Source organism: Choloepus didactylus, chromosome 25 (assembly GCF_015220235.1).
Source record: "Choloepus didactylus isolate mChoDid1 chromosome 25, mChoDid1.pri, whole genome shotgun sequence".
Classification (NCBI taxonomy): Eukaryota; Metazoa; Chordata; class Mammalia; order Pilosa; family Megalonychidae; genus Choloepus; species Choloepus didactylus.
The window spans coordinates 7,352,383-7,364,895 of record NC_051331.1 but is presented as its reverse complement, the minus strand read 5'-3'; the positions used below and the strand labels follow the sequence as shown (position 1 = coordinate 7,364,895).

The window sequence follows — 12,513 nt, the reverse complement described above, 5'->3', positions numbered from 1 at the left end:
TTGAAAGTACCAGCATGCCCCCAAGAGTGGGACTCTCTGAGTCCCCAAACAGGGATTGCTGCTCCTTCTGGCCAAAGCTGCAGCTCCCCTTTTTTCTCCCAAATATGGGACTGTCTGCCACCCCAAATGGAGGATTTGTGACTCCTCCCCCCCAAATCGAGAGCACTAGGGAACCCTTCCCTAAATCGAGGACCCTTGGCCCCCAAACATCTGGGACGCTCATAACGTCACACCGACATGAGAACAATTCAAATCCATTCCCCAAAGATTTGCACTCTCAGGTCACCCCTAAACATCAAGATCTCTGCGCTGTTTTGCAAGCCTGGGGGCCCCCAACCCCAAATATTCGGCGGTCCCAGGACATCTCCAACATTGGGGCGACCAGGCCTTCCCACAAACATCTGGGATCCCAGCCTCCCAGCCTCCCGAGCCCCGTAATATTCCTGGTTCCCGGCTCACCTCCCACTGCTACGTGGGGACAGGGTGGCCCTGTTTCCCCCTATGGATAGCGCCCCCTACTCCGGTGGGAGCGGGATAGGGGAGCCCGCCGCAGCTGTTCCCACGCCCGCCAGAAGGCAGCCGGGCCGGAAGCCGGCGCTGCCGGCCTCTCCCTCCACCCCATCCCCCATTCCTCACCCCGCCCGGCTCCCGGGGGCTGGAGGCTGGAAAACAACGCGGGAGCCAGGCGTGGGGGTGTGGACAAGACTCCCAGCCCCCGCGTGCGTGCGTGCGTGCGACTGCGGGTCTGGGTGGGTCGTAACTGGGCTCCTAGTTGAGAGTCCGTGCGATGGCGAGGTGGGGGGAGGACGCTCTTATCACCCTGCCTACCCCTCCCAGAACAGGGTCCCCAGGGTCAGCGCCCCTCCTTTTAGACCTAGACCCATCCCCAGGGTGGAGCCCGCCCCTCCCGCTGGGTACAGCTAATGACCTTTAATTACTGTCCCTTACCCCACCCGCCCTGCGAGTCAAAGGGCGCAAGCCCGAGCTCTACACCCTCTCCCCCCGCCCCTCAAAGCCGGGTTCACTCTGACCCTCTGTATCCTCTCCTGCAAGCTGGCGATGAAAACAGGACTTGCCAGCTGGGATCGTGGGAGGATCCAACAGCCTATATATTTAAATTGTGTAGCGCAGGGACTGCGTACTTTAGGCACGCAATAAATGGTGACTGCGGTTTTGTTGTTTTTACTATTGTTATCACTTTCCATTGAGCCCCCTCCACCGCTGGCGCAGGCGGGGTCTCTCCGGGTGGGCGCACCCTCTGCCCGCCCCGAGCCGCGTCCCGGCAGCCTGAGCGCCCCCTGGTGGGTCGCGGGCCACGCGCAGCTTTGGCCGGATCCTGGGTTCAGCCGCAGGGGGCTGCCCGGCAGGGGTCTCCGGGGAGGGGGAGGCGCAGAGGAAGCTCAGTGGAAGACAGAGCCCGGAGGACATGTGTCTGGGTGACTCCTCCTGCCCCATAGGACCACACCGCGTCCCCTTTACTAGCCCCCGGGGCAAGACTGTCAAATCACTTCCACCGAGAAGACCCCTTTAGGATCCCCCCCCACACTCCAAGTCCATAGAATGCCGATGGCCTGCCCCTGCCCCGCGCAGTTAAGCTCCCATCATAAGGGAAAGCGTGTCACTGCGGCAAGAAGGAGGTGTTGGAGGATCTTGCAGCAGAAGGCAAGGACGTGAATGCGCCTGTGTAAAAAAATGGGGTAGCCCCGTCTCGGATGCTGACAAATGATCACGAGGAGCCCCCTACCCCCCAAAAAGGCCAGGAGAGGAGAGGGGGCGGGGTCGCCGTAGGGATGCGCAAGGCTGGACCACGCTGACCCCTGGCGGCAAGGCGGGCGCCCGCCACGCTGCCCGCACCCAAGATGGCCGGGCTGGAGGCCTGCCCGGCTTCCGGGGACGGGAGATCACGTGTTCGGGGCGGGGCCAGCGCTTAGGGGGCGGGACGGGGCGGCGCTCTAGGCCGAGCGGGAGGTCGGGGCTGCGGGCGCTCGCTGGTGGCGGACCCGGAGGCTGCGGTGGCGGCGGCGGCAACTCCGCGGCCGGAGTCGAATCCGATCGGGAGCGCCATGAGCGTGGACAAGACGGAACTATGCGGGTCTCTGCTCACCTGGGTAGGTCGGGGGCGGGGCCGGGGCTAGGTGTGCACCCGCTCCTCTCGCTCGAGAGCCCCGGCCCTGGCTTGGATCGTCCTCCCCTGTCTTGGGGCTGCGAGGGAGCCGGGGTCGTCGGCTCGCCCGGGCCATTGGACTCTGACCTGAACTCTCGGCCCCGTCACGTGGCAGGTCTGCGTGGCCAGCACAGGTGAGGCCCCGCCCCTCCGCGGCTGAGTCACGTGGGGCGAGGGCACAGGTGAGCCGGCCTGGTCACGTGGTGCCTGTGGGGACCGGGTGACTCTAGTTCGTTGGGCAGAAGTGAGGTGAGGCCACACCCCCTCTGGTCCCAGGTGAGCGTAGGCCACGCCCCACCACGCAGGTGCGGTGGCGCAACAGGTCAGCCCTTACCCCACGGTGTGGGGCTTCTGCTGGCCTGAAAGTCTTCAAAAAGAGGAGTGACTCTTACCCCCTCTCCTTTCCTTCCCCCCCAGTTGCAGACTTTCCACGTCCCGCCCCCCTGTAGCAGCCCCCAGGACCTGAGCAGTGGCCTGGCTATAGCCTTTGTACTGAACCAGATGTGAGTGGGGCTGAGGGGGAGGGGGGTTCCCAAAAGGGTCGCCGGTGGAGCTCATCCCACCTTCTGGCCCCTAGAGACCCCTCCTGGTTCAACGAGGCATGGCTCCAGGGCATCTCAGACGACCCAGACCACAACTGGAGGCTGAAGGTGACAGGTGGCCTCAGAACTGGGGGACAGGCTGGTGGAGAGGCAACCAGGGAACGGTTAGCTAGACACTTGTCCTGGCTGATGCACAGACAGCTATCTGGCCAGGGAGGGTGACAGCTTGTCAGTCACCTGTCTATCTGGTGGTCAACCAAGGATTTGCTCTTTCATTCATTTTCTTGAGCACCCACTGGGTGCGGGGGAAGAAATAATATAGGCAGAGAGCTACCTTCACACAGCTGATATATTCCAGCCACGTGGACAAACAATCTGTGCACAAACATAAACCCTAACTTGCAAGGGCACTAAGCCCTCTGTGAAGACAAGGAAAGCAGAATCATGGGAGGGAGCAACTGGGGATGGGTGGGTGTTTCCTTGAGATGTGAGATTTGGGGGAAGGACGCCTCGGGCATAGCCCCCTGGCTGCTAGAAGACTGGAGCGTATGGAGCAAGAGCAGGAGAGAAGAGGCTGTTGCAATAATCTGGTGAAAGATGTCAGTGGCCAGGGCCCAGAGAGGGTGGTGCAGGTGGTGAGAAGTGATTGGCTTCCGGGGACATGGGAGAACAGAGGTGAACAAGTGGACGAGAAGGGCAGACAGCCAGACAGTTCCTCCCCAGGAGATGGGGCTTTCAGACAGAGAATGGGGCCAAACAGGGATTGGGAGGTGAGGCAGAGAGAAAAATATGGGGTAGACAGATGCAAAGATGGGGGCTGCCTGGCCCTTCCTGGGGGGGGGGGTCCCTGAGCCCCTGGACACAGCCCTTGCCCCTCCCCAGGTTGCCAATCTGAAGACGATATTACAGAGCCTGGTGGAATACTCCCAGGATGTGAGTGCCTGTGAAGGGACTTAGGGGGTGGCGTTGGGGGCAGGGGGAGCATCTACAAGCCCCTGACACTTCCCCACCCCCCCATCCTCAGGTCTTGGGGCATCCTGTTTCGGAGCAGCTCCGCCCGGACGTGAGCCTCATTGGCAAGTTCTCAGACCCGGCAGAGCTCGGCAAGCTGCTGCAGCTGGTGCTGGGCTGTGCCATCGGTTGCGAGAAAAAGCAGGGTATGGCTGGGGTGGTGGGGGTGGTAGTTAGGGGATCCTCTTGGGAAGGCCTGAGGAAGTCTTCCTCCCCCCTCCCACCCTGGGGTCTCATTTTATTTATTCTCCCCCACCTTGATCCCCAGAGCACATCCAGAGAATCATGACACTGGGAGAATCAGTTCAGCAAGTGGTGATGGAAGCCATCCAGGAGGTGGGTGGCAGTGCCCAGTGTGGCAAGGAGCATTGGGGGCAGGGCCATCTCCCGGGCAGAGGCGGCCGGGCACAGATTTTGCTCCGCCACAGTGCTGGGCTCCGCCTGGAATGCAGCTGGCCAGTCGCCTCTGTCTCATGTGTCTGCCAGCTCCTCCCAGCTCTAAGTCACTGTCACCCAGCAGTGACAGACGAGTGGTAGGGGCAGGACGGCCGCCCCAGGGCTGGGGTTACTGGGGAGCTGGCCTTGGGGATGGTGGGACAGAAAGGGTCTCAGGCTGGATCCACAAAGCCCTGAGGTCACCCATCCCAGCTCATCTCTATGCTTTCCCCCCTTTCTCCCCTCAGCTCATGACCAAAGACCCCCCTGACTCCCTGTCACCAGAGACATATGGGAACTTTGACAGCCAGGTAAGGGGGAATGGGGGGGCTGCTTCTTGAGGTTAAAGGTCACAGCCCCGTTTCTGATCCTCAAGGCTGCCCAAGGATGAGGGGCTTGTCCTTAAGAAAGTGGAAAGTGCCCCCTTCCTCGGAATCCAATCCTTTTCCCTTGCCATGTTCCCCAGTGTTCCCAAATCATCCTTCCCCCCATCCTCCCGAGTCTCAGCCCTCTCTCCTTCTTAGATCCTGAAGATTTCTTGGCCTCCCTTCCCCAGCCTCCTCCCCCAGATCCCGAGTTCTTCTCCTACCCACCCCTGTCCATTCCTCAGTCCCGCAGATACTACTTCCTGAGCGAGGAAGCTGAGGAAGGGGACGAGCTGCGGCAGCGCTGTCTGGACTTGGAGCGGCAGGTGGGGGACACACGGGAGCTTCTGGGGCACGGTCTCCCCCAGAGCCCCCTACATGCTCCAGCTCGTCTCTGCTCCCTCCCAGCTGGTGCTCCTGTCAGAGGAGAAGCAGAGTCTGGCGCAGGAGAACAGGGCACTGCGGGAGAGGGTGGGCCGGCCCGAGGGTGAGGGGCCCACGGGCCTCACCGCCAAGAAGCTGCTGCTGCTGCAGTCCCAGCTGGAGCAGCTGCAGGAGGAGAACTTCAGGTGCAGTCAGCTGGGACCGAGCCGGGGGCTGGGCAGGCCGGGGGTGGGGTGGGGATGGGTGCAGCCCCCCTCACGTGGCTCACCCCCACCCCCAGGCTGGAGAGCAGCCGCGAGGACGAGCGGCTGCGCTGCGCTGAGCTGGAGCGGGAGGTGACAGAGCTGCTCCAGCGGAACCAGGAGCTGACCAGCCTGGCACAGGAGGCACAGGCCCTGAAGGACGAGATGGACGAGCTGCGGTGAGTTCCCACTGCCCCCCACTCCATGCCAGGGTGCCCCTCCAATGCTCCAGCACCCCTGTAACCCCCGAATGCCCAGTGGACCTTCCCAATGCCTCCCAGATGCACTGTGCCACCCTGGGCCTCGCTACAAGCCCCTGGACCCCACCAGCGCCTCCATTACCCCACATTTTACCCCCCTCAGACCTCATAACATCCCTGGGTCCCCAACAAGTCAGGATCCCCCACAGTGCTTCCCACATCCAGTTCACCACTCCCTGGATCCCCTGGTACCCTCTAGAACCATGCTGCATACTCCCCTAACAACTCCACAGCACCCCTCTAATGCAAAAGGATCCAATAGGGCTTTGGCCCCACAGTCCCCTCTGAGCCCCCACAGACCCATCGGGAAGTTCCCTGATCATGGCCCTGGGTTAACCATCGTTGCTTAGGGCCCCCGCCTGCCCCCTCCCCCAGGCAGTCCTCGGAGCGGGCCGGGCAGCTGGAGGCCACGCTGAGCAGCTGCCGGCGCCGCCTGGGCGAGCTGAGGGAGCTGCGGCGCCAGGTGCGGCAGCTGGAGGAGCGCAACGCGGGCCACGCGGAGCGCACGCGGCAGCTGGAGGACGAGCTGCGCAGGGCGGGCTCGCTGCGCGCGCAGCTCGAGGCGCAGCGGCGGCAGGTGGGGTCCGGGGGCGGGGCGAGAGGGCGGGGTACTGGGGGAGGCCCCGCCCCGGAGCCGGGTGCTGAGCCCGCCCCCTGCCTCGGACCCGCCCACTCTTTTACATAAGCCATGCCATTTCTACCGTCCCTCCACCTAGGCGAACCATCTGGGTTTGCACCCCTACCCTCTAGGTGTGTAAGCTCCGCCCCCAGTCCTGCCTTTGCCCCTGAATTCTTGGGGGCCCATCCTTCCTGCCTGCTCCTTCACCTTAACTCAGTCCCCCCTCCTACCCACTCGGCCGTCTGCGTCCCTCCTCTCGATTCAGGTGCAGGAACTGCAGGGCCAGCGACAGGAGGAGGCCATGAAGGCCGAGAAATGGCTATTTGAGTGCCGCAACCTGGAGGAAAAGTATGAGTCAGTGACCAAGGAGAAGGAGGTGAGGTTCAGGTCGCCCCCACCCTCGGAGTCCGGCCCTGCCCCTTATGGGGTAGCCAATTTCCCCGGAAGCCGAGCAGGCTCACGTGGCTTCTTGCACCCCATCCCTCCAGCGGCTGTTGGCCGAGCGGGACTCCTTGAGGGAGGCCAACGAGGAGCTGCGCTGCGCCCAGCTGCAGCCGCGGGGGCTGATCCAGGCCGGTGAGCTGGAGGCCAGGCCTGGGCGCCGGGTGTGATGGGAGGCCTGGGGCCTTGCCTGGCTTGGGTGCCCAGGGCAGGCGGTAGGGGCAGTATCCGGGGCTTATGTAGGCTGGGGGCAACGCTGGGCCAGTCTGGGGGCGAGGCTAGAGAGGAAAGGGATGACTTGGGCGGGACTCAGGGTGGGGCAAGTCCATCACGGGGCTGGGGTTTGTGTCAAGCCAGGCCTTGGGCCGAACTTGAGACCCCATAGAAGATCCTTGGAAAGGCCTTGAGATGGGGGCAGGGGGTTGCACGGAGATTCGAAGGTTTTTCTGGCATTCTCCAGACCCCACACTGGATCCCACCTCACCAGGCGTGGAAAACTTGGCCGCAGAGATTCTGCCTGCCGAGCTCAGGTATCCTGGGGTCACTCAGCATTCTGGCCCCAAACAGGCCTGCCAGGGCCCGCCCTCAGCCCCACCCCCATTAGGCTCTGCGCCCCTGGCCCAGCCTCCTGGCCCCGCCCACTCTGTCACCTGCCCTCACCCGGCTCCGCCCCCTACCTGCCCTTGTCTCTAGGGTATCGACCCTTAGCATGCAAACTACGTAGGACGCATCTGGCTCCACCCCCAGTGCAAAGAGCCACCGCCCTAGCCCCGCCCACCCCGGCTCGTACTTGGCTCCGCCCCCAGCGTCTTCGTTCTGCCCAGGCCCCGCCCCCAGAGCCCAGTTTCGGTGCCCAGACCACCCCTCCCCACCCCTGCTTCCCTCGCGTCCCCAGTGTTCTGCCCCCCCCAGCTCTGTCCTGGCTCCACCCCGACCCCAATGCCTAGCCCCGCCCACGCCTAGGCCCCGCCTCCAGGGCCTCCGCAGACCCCAATCCCGCCCCACGGTCCGATCCTAGGCCGGTCTCTTCCCCAGGGCTCTGACCCGTCCCTAGCTCCGCCGTCCCCCGGGCCCGGGCAGGCCTGCGGGGTGGCCGCGCCCCAGCCCTGCTCAGCCCTCCCCGGCCGGCAGGGAGACGCTCCTGCGGCTGCAGCTGGAGAACAGGCGGCTGTGCCAGCAGGAGGCGGCGGACCGCGAGCGGCAGGAGGACCTGCGGCGCCACCTGGAGGCGGCCAACCGCGCGCGCCACGGGCTGGAGACGCAGCAGCGGTGAGCGCCGGGGGGCAGGGTGGGGGGGGCGGGGGCGCCGGCGCTGAGCGGACCCCCCCCCCCCGCAGGCTGAACCAGCAGCAGCTGTCGGAGCTGCGGGCCCAGGTGGAGGACCTGCAGAAGGCCCTGCAGGAGCAGGGGGGCCGGACCGAGGACGTGAGTGCCCCCTTCTCCCCGCCGTGCCCTCCTTCCCGCCCCCCAGTAACCCTCCTCTCTCTTCCCCCCTGCCGCCCGACGCCCCGCGCAGGCCGTCGTAAGTGCAGCCACCGAGGGTGGCACCCTGCACCCTCACGCCGGGAAGGGGCTGCAGGTCTCTGAACCCCTTCCTCACCTCCCATCTCTTTTCTCCCTGCAGGCCACCCTGCTGAAGAGGAAGCTGGAGGAACATCTGTGAGTCGCAGCGGGAGGCCAGGCCCGGGCACAGGCTTAGGGGGCGGGTCGGTGTCCGATGGGGATCGTGTAGCGCGGCCATCCCCCCTGCTGAAACAGCGGGGTCAGATCAAAGGGGACCTTGTGGGTCAAACAAGAGAGTCTGGGAGCCCAGAGAGAGTTTCTGCAAAGGACTGTAATAAAGTGATGCTCCTCTTTTAGTTTTTTTATGTTTTAAATTAGAAAACAAACATTTTAAATAGCAATCATATATATGGTTCAAACCCCAAACTGACAGAGCTGTACAGAGACAGGTGGTGCTCCTTCCAACCCACCCCCTCTGACTCAGTTTCCATTCCCCCTTGTTCCAAATTCGTTTGTTATGGAAATCTTTCCAGAGTTTTTAATATAGCGTGAATATGAATATAGATTTATATGCCCATCCCTTTCTTACCTGAAAAGTAGCGTAACATATATGTGCTAGTTGGCTTTTGGCTTTTCATGCTTCACAAGATGACTGGGAAATTTCTCCATTTGAATCAATCAGGAGAGTTCTTGAAGGTTTTTTGGTTTGGTTTTGGTTTGGTTTTTACAAGTTTAACAGCCTTTGCCAGTGAGGGTTCCATGGGAAAATTAGGCTTTGCAGAGAATGATTTGCATGATTGTTTTCTCAATTCTCCCAGAGCACACAGCAAGGAGTATTTCCTTACAGAACACAGATATCTGGGTGCCACAGGGCTCAATTTTCCTGTGGAATTCTGGTTGCTAAAGGCTGGCCTCTAGCACTTCATTTGTGGAAATTACAATGTATTTAACTCATCCTTTCTAGATGTTTGCAATCTCAAAACGATGCTACAGAGTATAAGCTTGTATATACATCATTTGGCTTGCCCTGCCAATATGTCTGTAGAATAAATCCACAAAAAGTAGTTCTGATGGTTTAAAGAGTAGAGGCCTTTGTACTTTTAATAGCCACAGCCAAAAGGGGGGATATAAGATGTTATATCACGTTCCATGTTCAATGCAGGACAGACTCACATATAGGAAGTATTATCTTGCCACACAGACAGCAAAGCTGTGAAGTTTTTGTTGGCATTTTCTTCTGTTGTAAGAGCTTTGCATTCTAGAGAGACCCCTGGCTGCTGGGTGGAGAGTGGAGCTGAGGGCTTGAGACTGGGATGGTGGTGGCTGGACCAGGGTGGGGGACTGTGGTATGGGGTGGGGGGGAGTGGGTGGGTAGGGGGCTCTTCTAGGGGTGGGGAAAATTGTGGCTCCCGTGACAGAGGAGATGGTGGGAGGCCCGGAGAAGGGTTGGGGCCCCTGGCTTGGCATTTCGGGCTCACCGGGAAGGCCGTGGCTCCCACTGGGAGAAGCGGGGGTGGGGGGTAGGGATGGGCTGGAGGTCAGCCAGCTGCCGCCCGCCCCCTGCTCTCAGGCAGAAGCTGCGCGAGGCGGATGTGGAGCTGCAGCGGAAGCGCGAGTACATCGAGGCGCTGGAGCCGCCCGCCGACAGCAGCAGTACGCGGGACTCGGGGTGGGGGGCTGGGCGGCCTGGGGGGGGGAACTCTGCCAGGCGTGCAGCTGAGGGGTCACCTTGCCCCCCGCAGCAGCCCGGCGAATCGAGGAGCTTCAGCACAGCCTGCAGAAGAAGGAGGCGGATTTGCGTGCCATGGAGGAGCGCTACCGCCGCTACGTGGATAAGGCGCGCACGGTGAGGCCACCGTGCATCCCCACGGGCCCCCTGCTGAGGCTGCACACACACACACGCACACCCGCGCCCTCACGTGTCCTATCCATGTCACCAGCCTTCGTAACTGATGCACTTCAACAGGCGGGGGGGGTGGAGCTCGCCCTGGCTCTGGTGTCCCCAACCCCCCAACCCCTAGGTCATACAGACCCTGGAACCCAAGCAGCGGCCGCCTGGGGGGGCGCCCCCGGAACTCCACACCCTGCAGACCCAGCTCAGGGACCGGGACGTCCGCATCCGGCACCTGGAGGTGAGTATACCTGTCCCACCCCTCTCCACCACCACCCCTCGCTCTGCAGGCCCCTGACTGTCACCTCCTCGGCAGATGGACTTCGAGAAGAGTCGAAATCAGAGGGAACAGGAAGAAAAGCTACTCATCAGCGCGTGGTACAACATGGTGAGTGCACAGTTGCCAGGGCACGGGGCTGGGAGGTGCCCTGTGGGCCCACCCGAGCCCCAGCCACGTCCTCTCCTCTCCAGGGCATGGCTCTGCAGCAGCGAGCCGGGGAAGACAGGGCCCCGGCCCATGCCCAGTCTTTCCTAGCTCAGCAGCGTCTGGCTACCAACGCCCGCCGCGGACCCCTGGGACGCCTGCGCCCCCCCGACAAGTACTGGTGAACCTCAGGGCCCTGCCACCCTCCAGTTCCCATGGAGCCTCAGCAGCAGCAGGCCTCAGGGTCATGACCTCTGCCCCTTGCTCTTTCCAGATGGAGGTGAAGCAAGAGTCTGGGGTGGGGCAGGGCCGGAGGCCGGTACAGGCCCGTTCTTTTTAGCAATGTGATTCTTACCCTTGATTCTATCTCTGGGATTCATGAGCTGCCCAGGGAGAGTCTGGTTTTTATATCTGAAAGGAAAAAGAATAAAGATTTTAAATCAGTCCTGGCTGGACCTTCAGCACCAAGGCCAGGGAGAGAAGGCGGGTGTTCCGGTTTGCTAATGCTGCCATTATGCAAAATACCAGAAATGGATTGGCTTTTATAAACGGGGTTTATTTGGTTACAGAGTTACTGTCTTAAAGCCATAAAATGTCCAAGGTAGGTCATCAACTGTTGGGTACCTTCACTGGAGGATGGCCAATGGTGTCCGGAAAACCTCTGTTAGCTGGGAAGGCACATGGATGATGTGTGCTTTCAACAGCTGTCTCCAAAATGTCTCTCTAAGTTGCAGCTCCTCTCTCAGCTCCTGTGTGTTCGTTCTTCCAAGTGTCCCTTTTGGTTGTAGCTCCTCTTCAAAATGTCACTCACAGCTGCAGTGAGTTCCTTCTGTTTGTCAGCTCATTCATAAGGCCCCAGTGATTTAATTCAGACCCATCCTGAATGGGTGGGGTAACACCTCCATGGAAATTATCCAATCAAAGTCATCACCCACAGTTGGATGGGTCATATCTCCATGGAAACATCCAATCAAAAGACCACGCCATAATCAAAAAGATTAATCAATCTGCCCCACAAGACTGCATCAAAGAGAATAGTGTTTTGGGGGCCACAGTACACCCAAACCAGCACAGCGGGCTTCCCTTCCTCTCTTCTGTACCATGGCCCAAGCCATTGCTTTTAAGGAAGGGCCCAGTTTGCATTCTCACTAAAGTGTGAGTGACTGGTAGCGAGCACCCAGTGGAAGGTGAGAATCGTGTTTGTGTCTGTCCAGTTCTGCATCCGCGTGTGTGTGGTGTGGTGTCTGGAGAAACTTCAGACAACAACAAAAAGCATCCGCCTTCAAGAAGCTGACATTCCCGAGGAGGGGGGACAGAAAATGAATGCAATAAATAAAATTTAAGTTTGACATGAGAAGTACTACAGAGAAAGGTAAAGCAGAGCAGTGCAGGGCTGGAGGTGGATTTGGCAATTCTTAATAAAAGGCCGGGAAAGGGGGTCCTCACCAAGGAAGTGACATTTGAGCAGAGACTAAAGGAGGTGAGGGAGGGGCCTCGTAGGAATCTCAGCACGTGCAAAGGCCCTGAGGGAGGTCCTGCTGGTGGGTTAGAGGGACAGTGAGGTGACCGGTGTGCCTGGAGCACAGTGGGTGAGGTAATAAGAGGAGAGGAGGGCAGGGAGGTGAGTGGACAGATCCTTCCGGCCTTGCAAAAAGAGGTGGGAGCCATAGAGGGTCCTGAGCAAAGGAGAGACATGGGCAGACTCAAATGCTCACGGGCGCCCTCTAGCCACTGTGGGGGGAACAGACTGAAGTGGGGAGGGCTGGAACCAGGAGATCAGAGTGGAGGCTGTTGATCCAGGCTGGTGATGGTGAGAGTTCTGACCAGGGGACCCCAGAGGAGTGAGAAGTACTTGGATTCTGGGTGCAGTTGAAGGCAGAGCTGATATCAGTGTGGAGGAGGTAAGAGAAAGGAGGCAAGGGTGGTGTCATGGTTTCAGCCTCCTCATCTGGAAGGACAAAACTGGCAGAGGGCGGGGAAGGTTGGAGAGACCATGGGGAATTGGTTTGGTGCATGGGGATGTTCAGGGCGCCAGTGAGATCACCCCTATGGAGAACCCAAGAAAGCAATTAAGTCTCTGGGTCTAGAATCAGGGAAAGGATCCCAGCTGAACTTGGAAATTCCAGAGTCATCAGCATATGCTTAAACGAGACCCAGAGAATTGAAGGGGGTATTTGAGAAGGCAGGGAGTTTGGGGACAGTCGCTGTGGAGCCACACGGAAGGGTGGCAGG

At 60.5% G+C, this 12,513-nt stretch overlaps 1 protein-coding gene across 4 annotated transcripts; it reads left to right on the top strand.

Annotated features, from left to right (window-relative positions):
- The first annotated feature begins 1,943 nt into the window (after positions 1–1,943).
- On the top strand, positions 1,944–10,727 carry HOOK2 (hook microtubule tethering protein 2). Of its 4 annotated transcripts, none has more exons than XM_037818512.1 (22): positions 1,944–2,108; positions 2,582–2,667; positions 2,742–2,814; positions 3,589–3,639; positions 3,731–3,863; positions 3,986–4,053; positions 4,401–4,463; positions 4,763–4,843; positions 4,926–5,086; positions 5,182–5,322; positions 5,779–5,980; positions 6,288–6,398; positions 6,511–6,598; positions 6,924–6,993; positions 7,595–7,732; positions 7,801–7,888; positions 8,088–8,122; positions 9,537–9,619; positions 9,709–9,812; positions 9,988–10,098; positions 10,174–10,245; positions 10,329–10,599. In XM_037818512.1, the coding sequence occupies exons 1-22, from the start codon at positions 2,064–2,066 to the stop codon at positions 10,464–10,466; spliced, it is 2,142 nt and encodes a 713-aa protein (XP_037674440.1). In that variant the 5' UTR covers positions 1,944–2,063; the 3' UTR covers positions 10,467–10,599. The 4 variants fall into 4 exon arrangements, with proteins under 4 accessions (XP_037674440.1, XP_037674441.1, XP_037674438.1 ...); XM_037818513.1 differs by having other exon boundaries at positions 9,541–9,619; positions 10,329–10,525; XM_037818510.1 differs by lacking the exon at positions 9,988–10,098 and having other exon boundaries at positions 9,541–9,619; positions 10,148–10,245; positions 10,329–10,727.
- Positions 10,728–12,513: the final 1,786 nt, after the last annotated feature.

Bases quoted from the DNA above. Each gene is read 5' to 3' on its own strand.
- HOOK2 (XM_037818510.1), top strand. From the start codon at position 2,064: ATGAGCGTGGACAAGACGGAACTATGCGGGTCTCTGCTCACCTGG. The intron at 5,323-5,778 runs GTGAGTTCCCAC...CCCCTCCCCCAG, and splicing joins GACGAGATGGACGAGCTGCG to GCAGTCCTCGGAGCGGGCCG. The intron at 6,399-6,510 runs GTGAGGTTCAGG...CCATCCCTCCAG, and splicing joins CAGTGACCAAGGAGAAGGAG to CGGCTGTTGGCCGAGCGGGA.